The sequence below is a fragment of the Grammomys surdaster genome, unplaced genomic scaffold (assembly GCF_004785775.1).
Source record: "Grammomys surdaster isolate TR1022 unplaced genomic scaffold, NIH_TR_1.0 259, whole genome shotgun sequence".
Lineage (NCBI taxonomy): Eukaryota > Metazoa > Chordata > Mammalia > Rodentia > Muridae > Grammomys > Grammomys surdaster.
This window is the reverse complement of record NW_021604700.1, coordinates 3,291,587-3,310,893: the sequence shown is the minus strand read 5'-3', so window position 1 is coordinate 3,310,893 and position 19,307 is coordinate 3,291,587. Positions and strand designations below refer to the sequence as shown.

Here is a 19,307-nt window from a genome sequence, read left to right as displayed (position 1 = left end):
ATTGTGCTAGCTCTTGAAGTAGCTAGTGTTTAGAATACATCAAATATTTATAGATCTTGAGTCTGTTTTGTGAATTGTTCCAGATTGTAGCTTTCAATATATTTATTATCATTGATCCAGATTGTTTCAGCCCATTAACTTCATTTTTTTCTTTTTCACTGATTAACAGACATAGTTTCTCTTAACAAGTAACAAAGAGCTAGCAGGGCGGTGGTGGCGCACGCCTTTAATCCCAGCACTTGGGAGGCAGAGGCAGGCGGATCTCTGAGTTCGAGAGTTCAAGGCTAGCCTGGTCTACAGAGTGAGTTCCAGGACAGCCAGGGCTACACAGAGAAACCCTGTCTTGAAAAAAACCAAAAAAACAAAACAAACAAACAAAAAACAAAGAGCTACTAGGTATGGTAAATACCTGTAGTCCCAGTACTTGGGGAGACTAAGGCAGGATGGCCATGGAAATTCAAGGCCAGCTGGTGATGATTAACAAAACAAACAAAAAGCCCAAAGATAATATTTAATATATTTTGAAATTTTTATATATTATAGCTATATTTAATTGTGCTGTTTTACTACTAAGAATATGGTGATTTAATTTTTGGATTCTTGGTATATTCATTCCTTTCACTAATTCCTTCAGCTTAGGTAAGAACAAACTAAAAACAGAAACTTTACCACATTTGCTCACATTTTCTGCTGAGAGAGGGTATTAAGACTTGTCTCATCCAGGTGAGCAGCACTGTAGAGGCAGATGTATCCTGTGACTACGAAGACAGACTGTTGTACAGCAAATTTGAGGCCAGCCAAGGAGAGAGACAGAGAGAGACAGAGAGAAGGAGGGGGAGGGAAGGAAGGAGGAGAGACTGATTCAGACACTAGTTTTTGTTTTTAGGTTTTTGGTTTTTTTAAAGATGTATATATCTATATCAGCATTGGCTATAAACTGTAATATTAATTTTTTGAAGCTCTTTATCAAGAAATTTTGGAATATAGTTTGTTTTGTTTTTCTATAGACTGTACAATATTCATTTTGGGGAAAGATAAGGTAAAGATGTGTTCTCTTTAAGTTGTATGATCTTACTGGTGGAAGTTAAGACCTAAAGTAAAGTAACCAATGAAGCTGGACTTTATGGGTGATGAAATTTGGTACATAACTAAGTATAGCTAGCTAGTTATTATCATTCGATTTGAGAGTTCTTTTGTGCTGTTTTGTGCTGGATTCTCTTCAAAAGCAAACAGTGGATATATTTATAAAGACTACAGACTAAAGGATTCATTTTATATTTTACTGAAGTTAAAATTCACAGTCACTGAAACTGTAAGAACACTGGCTTTACTCTTACCCACATGGCAACTTTTAACATCCTCTTCTGGTCTCTGCTGGCTCCAGACACAAAAGTAGTGCACAGCCATATACTTACTGTCTTAGGTAGGGTTTCTGTTGTTGGGATAAACAGCATGACAAAAAGCAACTTGGGGAGGAAATGGTCTATCTCACTTAGACTTCTAGTAATGATCCATCATAAAGGGAAGTCAGGGCAGGAACCTGGAGGCAGGAACTGCTTATTGGCTTGCTTGCTTACCTGGCTCACTTACATAACTCAGAACCACTTGCCCAGGGGTAGCAACTCCCCCACTGAGCTGGGCCCTCTACAGCCCAGTCTGTTGGGGAATTTTCTCATATGAGGCTTCTTCTCAAATGACTCTAGCTTGTGTTAAGTTGACAAAAATTAGGACACAGGCAGAACACATGTACACATGAGAAATAATTTTTAAAAATTTACAGTTGGTGTAAAATATTTATGTAAATAGTGCTTTCTGTAAAATTAACACTTTAATATTTTTAGCTTTTTTTGTTAGTTTAGTTCTTTGAAATGGAACCTCAGGTTGTAATCTTTGAATTTTCTTGTTAGTTGACACACAATCACACATACAGAGGGTACAGGGTAATGTTGAGTATGCATAATCATTGAGTAATGATCCAGTCTCAGAGTGTTTGGCATATTCTTCACCCCATGTATTTATCACTTCTTTGTGGAGATAGCATGAAAAGTCTACTTCTCTAGCTGTTAAGATTAGATAGTCAACATATATTGTTAGCCATAGTCATTCTTCTATGCAAGAGAATTCCAGAACCCATGGGAGAACATGTCTTAGAGTTCCTGCTAAGCATTATGCTAGTTGAAGAGATTCTAATGGTGTGTATTTTTAAAAGCTGTGATTCCTACTTACTAAAGTGACTTTGGGAGCCTATGAATTTCCTTACCCCAGCTGGGTTTCCCAAGGAAGTACAGTACTCTTTCAGACACAAAGCATGAGTGATTATTGGCCAGTAAAAGTGGAAGTGGTATTCTTAATAGCCCAGGGACTCTCCTTTTCAGAAGTCCAGTGACAAACCAACTAGATGGAGAGAAGAAGAGTGGTGACAGACAGTTCAAAGACTACAGAATTTGTCACTGAAAGTTTTGTAGTGAGGAATCACTAAATGTTTTAAGTTCAGGTGGATAGTTGGTAAGATCAAGCATGCAAAAATATCTTTTGGAGTAGTTCAGATGAGGGGTGGATATAACACAGGTGGATGGCTAAAGATGTAATGCAGTAAAAAAAAGTTCAATAAGTCTGTGGGGACGGAGGAATTGCCTTCCACAGCTGGGAAGCCATGATAAAACTGCCAAGAGGAAAAAACACAGAAGAGTGTAGAGAGTTAAGGTTGGACCGTGAGGTCGGTCAATCTAGGACCTCACCAATAACAGACAATTCTTGAATTTTAGAGGGGGGAAATTAGGCTTAAAAAAATGTTTGGGAAACTTGAATATGTTTGAATGCCAAAGAGATAGAAAGGTCCAGTAGCAAGGGAACTTTAAAGATTGTCAAAAAGATGAAAGAGTAATCAAGTCCTGAGAAAACGCTAGAAGGAGCTGTCCATTGAAATGAACTTTGATCTCATGAGGAGAGTGCTGTGTACATGTCGTACATGTGAGTCGTGGAGATTGTAATCTCAGAGCAGGGCTATGCAACTGTAGTTTGCCAGTGGGAAAGGGGACAGGAACAGTAGTGAGAAGAGTGAAAATTTGAAATGTTTATGGTAACCAGTAAATTGAAAACAAACTAGTCTTTAAAGTATTAGGGGATGGAGCTTGTAATATCTTTTTACTCAGACTTGGAGAACAAGAAATGAACTTTTGGGGAAGTTACCAGTTTAATCTGTGAAGTAATTTTTAAGTTAGGATATCACTTTGTTAAGTTGACCTGTTGCTATACTGGATGTTAAAGGAGGGCATACATTTCCATACCAAATTGCCTCATTGTAATGCATTGTTCAGCTTGATGATTCAGTGTGTTTATGTTAACTGTGGCTCATTTTGTTTAACTCTTGTTCTTTTGTCTTATCTAGGCAGGCAGAAGTCCTGAAGGCTGAAATGACAGGTATCAGCTGTCTTGTTTTTACCACTTACTTTGTTCTGTTAAGTTAAAGGAAGAAAATTTCCTTTCTCACTTAAAATGTAGTACCAAACCCTGTGCTGGCTGCCAGGAGCAATAACTTTGCTTTAAATGTCTCTTGGTCTTATACTTTGGATTCTTCTTAAATACTTTTAGGGAATTTAATGTAGTATATGCCTGTACTCAAGAGTATATACCATATGAGTATTTGAGTTGCTGTTAATGTGTATGATTATTTAATTTTATGAACCTTTTACTAATAATTTAAGATATAAAAATAAAATAATTCACTCTATATAACTAAAGATGTAGTATTTGATTACTATATTCATAAGAGAATGCTCTTTTCAATTTAGAGTGACTCAAAACTGAGTAGTAGGTAAACCTTCAGAAAAAAATGTTGATAGGAAGATTGCACTAAAAGTCTGAAATTCAGTGAGCTACCTTTTCTTACACATCTTTTCTGCTCTGAGTAATATCTAAAGCCCTTTGGGAAGAATTTTTGGACTTAGCTGGTGAGATGAACAGATAATTCAAAGCTGGTGATAAGCATGTCCTTCATACAGCATGTGTTATCCTCACCTATCCGATATTTGACATGAGATAGTGTCTTAATTTGGGAGGAATGTAGTTGTATGTTTAACTCATGAAGAATTCAGCTACTATTGATTGATAACAATTCTGGCCAACATTTATCATTGAAGAGGGCATATACTAGCTACTATGGAGGTGATGTTTCTTCAGCTTTGACAGTTACAGACTAATGTTTATGAGGAACCTGATTATCATATCATAAGGAACAAAAGAGGAAGAAGGCTAACCGTGCATTCACTGTTGTCCTTCCTATTAACACATTTGTGGTCATCGTCTACATTATATGATACTCCTGAGTTGCCATTGAAAGTGCTATCTGTAGAACAACATCAAGCTACACATACATACCGTTTTCCAAAGTATTGAACATTGGTTTAAATTTACTCATTTGAACGATGTCTGCAGTTCCCTAGAGCACATACCTATAATCTTAGCTCATGGAAAGTAAAGGTGGGAAGAACACAAGCTCAAAGCTAGTGTGAACTTATAGAGAGTTCCAGGCTAGCCTCAGCTACAGTGGGACCCTGTCTCCAAATAAACGAACAAAAACCACTTTATCAGACCCAAATCTGACTAGCCAACAAACCTATTAACTCAAATATCCAAGGCATTCTCTTGGCTAAGTAGGATTATGGTAGCGTATCAGTACTAATAACTAACATGAAGGGGAGTAGAAACTGTGACATCATGTAGCAGCAAACTCCTAGATGAAATTGAATTGTTTATCTGGGAATTGGAAGCTTACAATTGATAAGTTCATTAAGTAATTCTACTGCGGCAGCTTACTGTCCACATTTGAACTGATCACCCTATAAGACTTTGAAGAATGTGGCACCAGTTCATAAATACAGAGCCTAGCACCCCAATTTTCCCCTATACACAGTTACCCTTCTGGCATATCCCAGGATTCTGTCTTTTTCCACATTAAATGGCTGTAGTGTGCAATGATTACAGAAGTGTAATTGCCATGTTCCATTCATGAAAGTAATTCTCATTGTTTCAGTAGGGCGGCATACAGGCATTTGCTGGATGGTGGTCAGATAGAAAAAATTTGTGAAGATCCTTGTAGGAGTGATTCAAAATAAAAAGGAAACAGTATTTGGATAGAGATAGAATTATTGGGGGTAAATGACACACTATAAATCCACTATTTCAAATGGAATGACTTAACTATCAGATATATGACCTGCTGTGACATGAACAGACAGAAATCCAAATAAAAGCAAAGGATAAATTATTTTAATGGCCATTTTAATTTCATAATGTTCTTTTAAAGCTGAAAGATGAGGGCTAGAGAAACTGGGTCAGCACATAGGAATTCTTGTTGCATGAGCATGGGAACTAGATTCCAGCAAACAGGTAAAATCATTTTGGGCATGCCTGTAATGGGGCTTCCTCACTGATGGCCTCACTGAAAAACATGAAGCTGCAGGCTCAGTGAGAGACCCTGCCTCAAAGCATCGGGTGGGAGTGGTAAAAGGATAGCTGATGCCCTCCCTTCTCTGCTATACTCACCCAGTCCGTACACCCCACACACCCACACATACCTTCATGCACATGCACACCGAGAGAAGTCATTGGTTTGGCTTGTGGTTAAGTGACTTAACTATACAGTGATGTTTTTATTTTGTTATGCAGATTCTAAGCTGGGTCCAGCTGAGGTCTGGACATCCAGGCAAGCTCTGCAGGACTTGTACCAGAAAATGCTTGTTACTGATCTGGAATATGCTTTAGACAAGAAAGTAGAACAGGATCTGTAAGTATTATCATTTGGGACATTACTGTGCAATCAGGAATCTCAAGATTTTAAAACATGGTTAGTTGATTGTTTTTCAGCCTACCCTAGTGTAAACTTTTTCAAAGAAATTCTAATACTCGTGACTTTTTAAAAACAAAGTATTTAGCCATTAGTATTTTTTCTTTTTTTTTAAGTGTAGTCTTTGAAGATAACAGGAGTAATGTTTGGATCTGAATTTTGCCTAAGGCAGCTCTTTCAAACATTGTGGAATAAACAAATCTAAACATATATGGTATCTCAGATTCTAAGAATTTATCTGTATTGAGTCTTATATTTGAACTTAAAGATAAACTTCTGATCAGTGGGATTTTGCATTTGGTCTTAGTCCAAAGGCCCAGAAACAATGATCAATGTCATCCTGTTTCTTCAACAGGAAAGTGTATTTGTATTGTAAGAAAAGTTTATGTGATCAAATACATGACTATATCCTCCTTCATGCTCCCCAGAAAACTAAAGAAAGATTTTGTGTGTTTAGACTATTCTACTTGTTCTTTCTACGAAGGATGAAATGGCAGATAACCAGATTCCCCAGTGAGTAAATAAAGGTTTTTTTATAGAAGATCTTGTCTTATAAATTAAAGCAGGGACAGTTAGCTGGAAATTTAAACATCGATTAAGAACATTTCCGTCTAGTAAGACCTGATAATCCAAGTTGTGCTGAATTTGGTTTTTCCTTTTTTATGCTCTATGTATTTAGAAAATTTAGTAATTTACCTACCTAACTAATCAGAACTCATGTCTGTAATATTTGAGTCCTTAATGAGAAAGAATCACTGATGTTGAGGGAGTATTGACAGATGTCCTAAACTATTTTAAAACCCTCAGGCTCTAGAACCTCAACTTTGGTGTTGACATTTGGTACTATATTTCACTAAAATTGAATTTAAGCTGAAAATATAGCGACGGTTATTTTAGTATAATGCAATTCAGCATTGCGTTGTTAAAGTAACCAAAATTAAAATGTGCTTTGTTTTTGTTTGTTTGTTTTTTGAGACAGGGTTTCTCTGTATATCCCGTGCTGTCCTGGAACTCACTCTGTAGACCAGGCTGGCCTCAAACTCAGAAATCCGCCTGCCTCTGCCTCGCAAGTGCTGGGATTAAAGGTGTGCGCCACCACCGCCCGGCTGAAAATGTGCTTTCTGTGTTATGCTATAAAGAATTAAGCCTTAACCTATAAGATAAAATAAACAAAATCATTAAAGAGGAATGGAATGAGTACTGTAGCTAATTAGCTTGGGTAGATAGGGACGGACTTTACTCGGGACACACACAGTACCCTGTGTGTGTTACTTGACTGAGGGGATAATTTTTGTTGGCCCAGTGTGTTAAAATTAGTAATAGTTTATTCAGATTTTTATACAGGGATTCTTAAGTAGGTCTTACTGTAATAGCTCTAAAGGTTCATAGTTGCACCACAGTCTGCCTACTGGAGCATCTGGTAAGTGTCTGCTAAAGTCAGTTGCATTCTACTGCATGTCTAGTCTTGTTCAAAGAAAAGCATGAAGTTATTTAAATAAATAACTTCAATGCTGGCTTACTGTTCAGTGTGGTATAATATAACAAACAGTTCTTTCTTGTTCTCAGGGGGGCCAGTGTCTGCCCAGTGAGTCACTACTATACCAAATAGAATTACATTTTGTTTTCAGCTGGAATCATGCCTTTAAGAATCAGATCACAACACTACAAGGCCAAGCCAAGAATCGAGCAAACCCAAATCGAAGTGAAGTCCAGGCAAACCTTTCTCTGTTCCTAGAGGCAGCTAGCGGCTTCTATACTCAGGTGAGTTCTACTTTGTATATGAATTCTCGTAGCTTTAATGATATCCTGTTCTTTGTATACATCTTTTGTACATATAAACACTTTATATGACAACCATATGAGACATCTGAAAGTTAATCACGTATAATCTCACATAATAGAGATGTCTGAAATGATTCATACTGTGTTTTTTTTAAAGATACAGACTTACATTTGGGAATGTAGTATGAGGTCCTGGGCTTAAACACCAGTATTGCCAGAGAGAGGGAGAGAAAGACACATGCTTAGGGTGGAGGTTTAATTCTGAATAAAACAGGTGTGATGTGAGCCAAGCCGCAGTGAAATATGGGGGCAGTTATGTGATCAGATCAGAACAATAATAATGTACTCATTATGAAAGTAGTAGCTGTGTAGTGTCAGGTATGTTGTTAAAAGCTATAATGTCAAGTGAGTTTTCATAGCATTATCTACAACAGTGGAGTTTATATGGATTATTTTAAACTATTTAAGAAACAGATATTTTTTATTTGGTTTGAAAAATAGGCTATATTATCTTCACATACTTTTTCACAGTCACATCCTGGTGTAATCTACAAATGAATAGATATTCATGGAATTTTTTAAAAATATAATATCTTGGAACAATTGCTATTTCGGGCTGGAGTTGAGAGCACTTGTTGCTCTTGTAGAGGACTGGAACGCTATATAGCAACTCTCAAATGTCTGTAATTCCACTTGCAGAGAATCAATGCTCTCTTCTGACTTCAATGGGATTTTACGTGTGTGTGTGTTTAGTATTTTTAATTGCTACTTTACCTACTTATAATTAAATGAATAATGCAGAATTTAAAAATTGATTTTATGTATTGGGGTATGCCATGTGTACCATGGCTCATGAATGGAAGTCAGGACAATTGTGGGCACCAGTTTACTCCACCACATAGACTCTGAGGATCAAACTCTGGTCATCATCCATGGTAGCAATCACCTTTCCACACTGAACCATCCCATCAGCCCTTGTAATAGTTAAAATTTTAAGGACTGTGTACTGAAGAAATCCCTGGCCAGTTCCCCTTGTATTGCTTGCCCCCACCTATACATTGGCTTTATTTTGGTTTAGCCATTTCTTTGAATGAAGAAAAAGAAAAGAATATTTGTATTGGAAGATATTCAATAACTGTCATATTAAATTAGTTAGTAATGGTAGCATGCCTTTAATCTCAGCATGCAGAGACAGAAGCAGGCATATCTTTGTGAATGTGAGGCCAGCTTGGTATATACAACAAATTCAGGCCAACCAGGGGTTCATAGGAAGGCGCCGTCTCTCTCTGCAAAAGAAGGAAAAAGCTGGGCAGTGGTGGCGCAGGCCTTTAATCCCAGCACTTGGGAGGCAGAGGCAGGCGGATTTCTGAGTTCGAGGCCAGCCTGGTCTACAGAGTGAGTTCCAGGACAGCCAGGGCTACACAGAGAAACCCTGTCTCGAAAAACCAAAAAGAAGAAGGAAAAAATGGGAAGAAGGGAGATATATTTGTCTTTCTTATACTATAAAATCCACTAAAGGTTTTTGTTGAAAAACCTCAAGTATCATTTTATTCTTAAAATGTATGCCAATTTTTAGTTGATGCTTCTGGAAAGGGGATTGATGTTCAACTGAATAAATAACTGAAAAGGAAAAACAAAGCATATACTGGGCCAGCAAAATGGCTCAATGGATAAAAATATATAACCACCTGAATCTTAGAGTAGAATGGGAGAATTGACTCAACATGCCTTCTGACTTACACAAGTCTATAATGGCATACACACACACACAGACACACACACATAATTAAAATTTAAAGCAGGAATAGGAGAGATGCTCTTAGTGGTTAAGAACATTGGGCTGCTGTTCCAGAGAACCCTGGATTCATTCCCAGAATCCACATGCCAGCTCAAAATTGTCTATAACTTCAATTCCAGGGAGTCTGATGATCCACAGACTTACATGCAGGCAAAGCACCTATACACATATAAAATAAGAAAATTTAAAGGATAAAATGAAAGTAAAGCGTTTAATAAATAAAGGCTTGTTCATTTTGCAGGTAACTGTCAGAAAACCTGGTACTTTTTTTGCTTTGCAATTTTATTTTGTTTCTGTTTTGGTTACTACTAAGACTTTTGCATTTGCTGAGTTAGTGCTGTGCCACTGAACAACTTTCAAAGTGTTGCTTTCTAAGGTACTGTATTAGATGCTGAGACTATGAAAGGAAATTGATAAGCTCTGTGTGGTGATTCATGCCTGAATAGAAACACTCGAGATTATTTATTGCTCGTTAAAGTTCAAGACCAACCAAGTTCCAGGGTAGCCAGGTCCTGTCTCAGTGTCCCTCCCTACCACCAACCCCCACCCCCCAATTAACTATCCAGTTATTCTGGATATTGGAATTAGGAATAAAAACTAGATAGTGTATTATAGTAAAAGAAAGAATTGACATTCTGAAATGGAGTCAATAAGACTCTCTCTGATGGATTGGGTTACATTTATGCAATCAGGGTTAGGAGGAGTCAAAGCTAGTAATTACAATATTAACAAATTGAATGGTTATCCTGGGGGAAGGCAAATGTGTCTGTGATTAAGTCTATGAGATGAGATGCTTCTTATATTTAAGAAGCTATGCTAAATAGATAGTAAGTGTGGAGTCCAGATGAGCACAAACTTAGAGCAATTACTATTACAGTTGGAGAAAGTAAGGGATATGGCCAGGTTGAAAGACACCCACCCTCCACCCCCCAAAAAAGAAAGGTTCCAGTGAGGGCAGAGGGTAAGTGGTATGCCTTGTTCCGTGCTGTTATGTCAGAGAAGGATTTGGGGTTCTTGTTTTTGTTTTTTATTGTTTTTTTTGGGACAGGGTTTCTTGGCGTAACATCCATGGCTATCCTGAAACTCATTAGAACAGGCTGGCTTCAAACTCAGGGATATCCTTGCCTCTTCCTCCCAAATGATGGTACCAAAGGCGTGCAGCCACTGCCTGGCCAGATGAGGTTTTTAAAGGCATTCATAGAAATCATTGAAATTTTTTTGTTTGGTTGATTTTTTGTTTTGTTTTGTTTTTCGGGACAGGGTTTCTCTGTATAGCCCTGGCCATCCTGGAACTCACTCAGAAATCGCTTGCCTCTGCCTCCCAAGTGCTGGGATTGAAGGCGTGCGCCACCACTGCCCGGCCTCGTTGAAAATTTTAATGTGCACCATATTTCTTCCTTTTTAAAATTTTAAAACATATTTTAGGTCATTTGAGCACTTGGGTGGCATAAGTAAGGAGATCTATGTTCATTCAAGGCCATCCTTATGACTTCCAGGACACCTGGCCAGGGATCTGTGGAGAGACTCTTTCTTAAAACAAAAATCAGTGTTTCTGTAATAGGGATACGCTTGCAGTAGAATTTTTGGATAACCAGCATTTTAAAAGAACTGTTAAGTTACTATTGGCAAGATTTTTTTTAAATGTTATATAAAATGGTGGCTCTTCTCTAAGGCACAGTATTTTGGGTTGATAAAGTGTAATTTGATTAGAGTGGTAGTGATCCAATGGTTGTGGGTTTTAAAAGTTTACTATGTGATTACCATAATCAGATTTTCTTTGTAAACAGTTTTGACTTTTTTTAATCACCTAAAACTTAGTACCTCAGGCACTACCAAATTCTTGGTCAGAGTGAAAGCACGTAACATTTTATGTAAGATGCTTTTATTTCCCATGAAGAATATAGTAATTGTCTCAGGTAAGTTTCTTTTTCTATGATAAAACACCATGAACAAAGCAACTTGAAGAGAATGTTTATTTCCACTTGCAATTTGAAGTCCATTATCCAGAGAAGTCAGGGCAGAAACTTGGAACAGAACAGTAACCCGAGGCAGGAGGCCATGGACGAGTGCTGCTTACTGGCTTGCTCAGCCTGCTTTCTTAAAAATTCCCCGAACCACTGTCCAGGACTGACACCAGGTCCAGGCCCTGCTACAACAATCAAGCTTGTGGTACATTTTCTTATTTGAGGTTTCCTCATTCCAAATATATAGCTTGCATCAATTTGATATAAAACTAGATAGCACAGTAATAGTCCTTACTCTAAGAAAATGGGAGGAGAAAGCATTGACATATTTCTATGTAGTGTAACAGGAAACAGTTTGCTTCATAGTCAACTCTTCATTTTTGGCACAGAGTAAGGAGCTGAGGAAAAGGGGGCAGTAGGTAGTTTTTCCTCAGTGAGCAGGATCCCAGAACTGTCTAGCACTGTAGTGCTGAATGAATGAATGAATGAATGGTTGTTTACCATGCACCTGATAGAAGGCAGATAAATATTTGGATGAGTCTAGTTGTATGTAAAGACCAAGTAAGAAGAAAATGAGAAGAAAAAGAAAGGAGACTTTCAAATGTTTGGCAAGATGGGGGAGGGGCTTTGAATAAAGGAAACTGAAAAGAATGATTGCAAAAGCATTTAAGAGCTGGCTAGCCTTCAGATCTGCAAGTTGCAATGCAGTGTGGGGTCCACTAAGATGATGGCAGTGTAGGGATCATTGTGCTCAGCTAGCTAAAATATAGCAGGTCATCTGACCGATGCTTCAGTTAGCCAGTGCTGAATTGGGGCAGAAGAGAGTGAATGGAAGTCAGGTGGTAATGGGTGTAAAGAGTAAGTAGGTATTGAGAACACAGATGAAGAAAAGGATGGACTCCTTTAGAGGAGTCTAGTTGAAATGAGAAAGACATTAGAAGATTGTTGGAAAGACTCTGGGGTCAAGAAAGGATGTTTCAGTTTTCTGTTCTTATTTACTGTTTTATAGGAAACCTTGATACTGTTCAAACAGAGGAAAAAATTGGAGTAGGATGTAACAGACAGGAGACAAAACAGTGGAATAGCAGGCCTACACAGGCAGAGTAGGTAACTCTGACCGGAGGAAAGAGTCCTTTCACACTCAGAATGAAGAGTGATGAATCGGTCTAGAACTTGAGAAAATAAATGTCAAGACCTTGTCTTGCATTTTAGAAACATTTCTAACCAATATTTAATGATTTTTTTTTTTAAAAAAAGTAGATACTTTCATGGCATTCCTTATTTTTAGTGCTTGCTGAATTTTCTAAAATGCTTTAAATGAAAATGCCTTGATAAATGAGAATTAACCCATCAAAGATTACATTTAATCTCCATACAGTTCTTACTGGAGTCTCAGCAATATGTGATTACTTACACACATAATTTTGTATATGAACTTACTGTTAGAACATTCTGACATTACTAAATTTTTCTTATGTTTTTTTCTTCAGTTATTACAGGAACTGTGTACAGTGTTTAATGTAGATTTGCCATGCCGTGTGAAGTCTTCCCAGTTGGGAATTATTAGCAATAAACAGACTCACACCAGCGCCATAGTGAAGCCGCAGTCTAGCTCCTGTTCCTACATTTGCCAGCACTGCCTCGTCCACCTTGGAGACATTGGTGAGCCTGTGGAAAGAATTAATGACACACTCATCCTTTTCTTTGAGTAATCATAGGAAGAAACTTCAAGTATGCATGCATGTTTGGCCTAGATTGATATATGAAGAAACTACAAAATTTACTTTTAGGAACTTTTTCTCCATGTTTTGAGATTGGCAGAAGAATTTTGGGAAAAGAAATTCTCAAATTAAAATTTAAATTCTCTTCAGATTTGATCCAGGTATAGGCAAATAGTAAACACTAAAACTGTAGCCAAAGGTAAATTATTAAAGTAATACTGTATTTCCTAAATTAGAAATTTATACTCTTTTGGAATAGATAAAGTTTATAAATTACTTCTTTTAAATCTAGTTTGTCTATTATTTCTTCCTACTGGTGCACTGAAAGCTCGTTTTATGTGCTGCTTCCTTTCAAAGGTTAAATTTCCATTTCCATTATATACATTTTACTTGGGATTATTATATAACTTATTTTTCTGTTCATTCCTTTAAGGTGACCTAAAAAGGTTATAAAACAAATTAACTATAGGATTATGTTTTGTCCTGAAATAACAAGGAATGAGGAACATTAGTGTGTTTAAATTAGTAGATTTTAGATTTCTTAATGTCATAAATGAGTGACACTTTGAGCGGTCCATCAGAGTTATCAGTGAGCTCTTCGAGGAGATGCAGTATGTCTAGGTTGTTTTGCTTTAGCTGTCTTCTTTGCACACACATAAGACTGCAGTAGATGCAAGGCATTTTTCAAAATCACTTTATAAGATATTGAAGAAATACTTAATTTTCAGATCATATTGTATAGTGTTTTTTGTTTTGTTTTGTTTTTAAGTGCCATATAACTCACCCCTTCTTGTGGGCCGGCTCCAGGTCACCAGCATAGTCCATAGTGGGAGCTGGTGATGCATGACACTGGAGGACCTGAAAATGGGGGCTAGGTAAGCTTTAAAATTGGTTAATGCTGAATGTCCCAAATAGAGAAGACTGGATGGACACTTCACACATAATCCTATAGTTAATTTGTTTTAAATTTTTCTGTCTTTAATGGTCTTTGGAGTAATTTTAATGTCTTTATTATCTCTAGAATTTAAAACTCTAGCTGTTTTGGACATGCCCTCCTCGTGGTTTTTATGTATGTTTATGTATACCTAAATGATTTTAAACTGAATTTTCTTTTTCTTCTCAGCTCGATACAGAAACCAGACTAGCCAGGCAGAGTCCTACTATAGGCATGCTGCTCAGCTTGTCCCCTCCAATGGTGAGTGGACCTGCCACCTTAAAGGGACCATGCTTCTACATTCTTTATAGTACCATAGCAGATAGATTTCACTTTTTGAGTGTATTGTAGCAGTAGATGTTGAATTACAGCAGCATTGAGTTTCATGTTTTTCTTTTTAACTTTATAATTCCATATACTTAATCAAACTTTCTTTTAAGAAAGATACTCTGTAAGCCAATGTAAATGGACTTAGTCAGTGTGGTCTAAAGTTCTCTACAACTCTAGCATTTTGTTTTGTTTTGTTTGTTTTTGTTTTTTGTTTGCTTGTCTGTTTTTGTTTTTCCGAGACAGGGTTTCTCTGTGTAGCCCTGGCTGTCCTGGAACTCACTCTTGTAGACCAGGCTAGCCTAGAACTCAGAAATCTGCCTGCCTCTGCCTCCCAAGTGCTGGGATTAAAGGTGTGCGCCACCACCGCCCGGCTCAACTCTAGCATTCTTAATTGGCCTATAGAGTAATGATCTTTCAGGATAGCCATTTCTTCTTAGAAAACTAACCGATTACCTAAAACGTAGTGCTTTTGATGACTCCAAAATAGCCATTCTTAGATTAAATTGCTTAACAGCAAATACTTACTGTTGCAAGTCATTTATGCTAAGCCACATTGAAATTTCTTTAGAGTCTAAATAATGTCTCAGATAGAGAGATTATCTGGACACACTATCCATTTTATATTGCTTGTTTCAGCCGTCACACCTCAGTAGCAGAGCTGAGTGCTTGGGATGAGTCCCTAGCACCTACAAGGTCAAGGAAATTTACCAGCTAACCCTTTCTGAAACCATGAGTGCTTATTGTACTGATCCTAATTTTATGACTTGTTTTGTTTTGAGACAGTCTTTGTGGCCCAATATGGCCTTGAACTTTTAATTCTCCTGTCTAAGCCTCCCAAGTGCTAGAATTTACGAGTGTGTGCCTCCATAGTCAATATTTAATTGTAAGACTTTTTAACCTGCACATGATAGGATGTGCTATTGCTAATGTGTACAATTTCACATTATGTCCATCTGTAATTGATAGTCATAAGATTTGCCTTATATAATACTTTGCATTACTAATTCAAGGATTAAACTGAGCATTTGTATCTTGATAGCAAGATTGGTTTTTGGTAACTTGATAATCTTATCTTTCTCCTTCAGGTCAGCCTTACAATCAGTTGGCTATCTTAGCTTCTTCCAAAGGAGACCACCTGACCACAATTTTCTACTACTGCAGAAGCATTGCTGTGAAATTCCCTTTCCCAGCTGCCTCCACTAATCTACAAAAAGCACTTTCTAAAGCACTGGAAAGGTAAGGCTGATTTTTTTTTTTTTCCAAGAGAATTTGTATAGCCTGGAGCTTTAATCTCTCAAATTTTGTTGTTTAGGAAATTCTGGCAGTGAACTCTATTCATCTTTTATCTATAAAACTATAGAGAACGTAATTATTTTGTGTACAGTCACTTAATTTACCCAGTGTGTGGTTTATTGTAGCTGAGTGCTGACTCATCTGAGTTGTGGCTGTGAAGTTAGACTTGGTCAGAAAGAACCCTTTCTTGTCTATTATAGGGTGATCAAGTAACTCGCAAGCCAAATCCAGTTTAGGTATTTTGCTAATTTTGCTGATTAAGATTGATTCAAGTTTTTCTTTCATTTCAGCCGGGATGAGTTGAAAACCAAGTGGGGTGTTTCTGACTTCATCAAGGCCTTTATTAAATTCCACGGTCATGTATACCTGAGTAAGAGTTTGGAAAAGCTGAGCCCACTTCGAGAGAAGTTAGAAGAACAGTTTAAGGTTCGAGTTAAAAACAAACAAACAAACAAATGTCTCAAGTTGGAAAGCTTAAGATTTGGAGAACATTAACTTACAGTTTTGTTATTTTGTGGTGTTGGGGCGTGGAATCCAGGGCCTTGCACAAGCTAGGCGATTCCCGCACTGCGCTGTCTCCAGAGGACCAGACTCCTAGTTCCCATGTTGCTATGCTACTTAATTATGAATTCATAGTAAAAGTTACATCTGAAGTATATGAAGTCTTTGCATCCAGCTTCCCTCTTGTTATCTGAACTATATGGTATCCATTGATTGGTAAAGCAACCTTCTCATTGACCCCCTGCCAGTTGGCAAAATGGGTCAAGGTATAACTATATTAAGAAACAAGACAGTTATAAATATAGTGATGAACTGTAGAAAACAACAACACAAAACTTGGACAGTGAAAGCATAAATTAGCCAAATATAGTCAATTTAAATTAATTACAGATAACTGCTGAGTTGATCATTTACAATAGAAATAGTTTGCTGCAAAATAGTTTTTATTAGGCTTCTGTTTTCTTCTTCCCAGTGGCCTGTTTAAACTTAGGCCATATATGTAGGGTTGAGTGTAAAAGGAACACTATCATTTGAGTGCCCTCAATTACTTAGCCTAGAAAAGAATATTGTAATCTGAGTAGAGTTGTTGGATTTAAAGTATAATCAGTATAAATAGCTTATTTAAAAGGCTAGATTCTTTATAAATATAAAAGCAGAAAATAGAAATCTCAGTATACAGTGAAGGTGATTGATATGTTTGTGGCAGGAGCACCAGTCAACTAATGTGTGTTTGTGTGTGTTCTTTAGATAAGTCCTATTCTGTTAGTTCTTGCTGACCTCAAAATTGTCCACATCATTACAACCATGGCAAACCTGACTATATCTGATATATTATCAATTCTTACCAGAATACTAATGACACTTGATTCTGCTGTCCTCTAGACTGCTTCAAGGGGAGAGATGGAGGGCTGGCTACAACTAAAAGTATCCATCCTAGTAACTGTCAACATTTTAGGAACTTAGATTTGGAAATTATTCCATGTGGGAGTAATCAAATCCCATCACAGATGTTAAAGCAGAAGTATGATCACATTGAGACCACCAGCTCTGAGAATATGCATGGTAATGTCATACACTGCTTAGCAGGTTACCATGTACACAGTCAGTATGTAAATGAAACTTAGTAAAACTCCTATGTGGATTTTCCTAGGAAAATTTCAACATGATCATTTAAAGTTGCTTATTAGACATCCAACTTCAGCATATCATTTGTCCCTATGTTCCTAAGTATGTGGTTTCTGCATTGTTTATAAAGGTTTTCTTTTTTGAAAGTGAAAAGTTTAGAACAACTCTTAAATCATGCTTCATGTATCAAGGGTTCAAAATAATACGTGAATCTTTTTGTTTGGAATTCTTTTACTACATACTATCAATCATTTGTCCTTTTAAAACATTTTATTCAATATATATCTTATAAGACAACCTCTAAATGTCTAAATATATGTATAGCCCAGATACTTTCTTCTCAGGCCATATTAAAAATGTATGCTGATCCTGGGGCTAGAGATTGCTCAACTCCTCTTCCAGAAAACCCAGTTCTATCCCCCAATACCCACAATATACTCAGGCAAAATTGCTATACTTATAAAAAATAAAAGTAGATAAATCTTTAATACATGCACAGTTTCTTAAAGCAAAAATGCTCAAGCAATAGTTTAAACAACTGAGTAGTGCCTGAATTGATCCTTTCTAGTATAGCTTTTTTTTTATATAGACATTAGACCTGTATAAAATACTAGAATAAAGAGTGGGACAGTTTAATTATCCGGTAATGCTATTATAGCACTCTGTGATTCTGAGTGTAGATGTTTAGTAATTCTTGTGTCTAAAATGGATCCTACTCTTGTTAATATATGCAGTATCTTTGTCTCCCATTACAGAGACTGCTGTTCCAAAAAGCTTTCAACTCTCAACAGTTAGTTCATGTCACTGTCATTAACCTGTTTCAACTTCATCATCTTCGTGACTTTAGCAATGAAACAGAGCAGCACAGTTACAGCCAAGATGAACAGCTGTGTTGGACACAGTTGCTGGCCCTCTTTAGTGAGTATTAAATTATTCAACTTTGAAAGGTGCAATCTACATATATTTTTGTATATTTGTATATTTTTGTAAATGTAGCCAAATGCAATGATACATAAAATAAGCCCTATATTTCTTAATATTGGATCAGAGAGATTTAAACATCGATTCTGTCCTTTTATCTGCTCTATACCACTTATCTGCTTTATATAACATTTTAACACAGAAAGTGTTTTCTCTCTTTCTGTTTTTTGATAGTCTTACTATGTATTCCCAGGCTGACCTTGGACTTCATGGTCCTCATAGTCCAGCCTCTTAGATACTGGAATTATAGCCGTGGGGTGCCATGCCCAGCTGAAAATACCTATTTAGAAGGAAACAAAGATATGTGAATGTTTAGTACAGCAGAAGGGTCATAGTAATATTTTAAACTGGTATGCTGTTTCAGATGCTTTATACATTCTGAATCTTTTTCTCCATCCCACCCCCAAGTGTCTTTTCTTGGCATCCTGTGCAAGTGTCCTCTCCAGAATGATTCTCAGGAGTCCTACAATGCCTATCCCCTTCCTGCAGTCAAGGTCTCCATGGACTGGCTAAGACTCCGACCTAGAGTCTTTCAAGAAGCAGTGGTGGATGAAAGACAGTAGTAAGTGTTGTAAAATTTTAAGGTGGTTGGGTGGTTTGTTTGATATTCAGAGATACAGGAAAACTGCCTTTTAAAAGAATACTGAACAGTTGAAGACTGTTTTCTACCCACTCTGTGAAAATTGAAATGAAAGCATCCATGCACATATTCATTTGTTTTGAATTCTTTGTTAGGCACATGATCTTAGGTAGAAATTTGTGACTCCTTCTATATTCCCCTGTTCCCAGTTGCCATATCATGAAGAGATAGTCTTCACATTTCAAAATGAACTTGACATTAAAAATCAAGTTTGTTTGCTGGGCGGTGGTGGCGCATGCCTTTAATCCCAGCACTTGGGAGGCAGAGGCAGGCAGATTTCTGAGTTCGAGGCCAGCCTGGTCTACAGAGTGAGTTCCAGGACAGCCAGGGCTACACTCGGAAAAACATAAATAAATAAATAAATAAATAAATAAATAAATAAATAAATAAATA

The 19,307-nt window shown here is 37.1% G+C and overlaps 1 protein-coding gene across 7 annotated transcripts in view; it reads left to right on the top strand.

Annotated features, from left to right (window-relative positions):
* Positions 1-19,307, top strand: part of Smg7 (SMG7 nonsense mediated mRNA decay factor) — a 63,923-nt gene that overhangs the window by 25,456 nt on the left and 19,160 nt on the right. For 6 of the 7 annotated variants that reach the window (XM_028775736.1, XM_028775738.1, XM_028775735.1 and 3 more), the window contains exons 2-10: positions 3,389-3,420; positions 5,668-5,785; positions 7,474-7,606; positions 12,880-13,051; positions 14,234-14,305; positions 15,460-15,610; positions 15,958-16,093; positions 18,049-18,211; positions 18,683-18,836. In XM_028775736.1, coding sequence (XP_028631569.1) covers positions 3,389-3,420; positions 5,668-5,785; positions 7,474-7,606; positions 12,880-13,051; positions 14,234-14,305; positions 15,460-15,610; positions 15,958-16,093; positions 18,049-18,211; positions 18,683-18,836 — 1,131 coding nt within the window. Of the gene's footprint in view, positions 1-3,388; positions 3,421-5,667; positions 5,786-6,273; positions 6,359-7,473; positions 7,607-12,879; positions 13,052-14,233; positions 14,306-15,459; positions 15,611-15,957; positions 16,094-18,048; positions 18,212-18,682; positions 18,837-19,307 lie in introns of those variants that run through there. The other variant, XM_028775739.1, reaches the window with a different exon arrangement.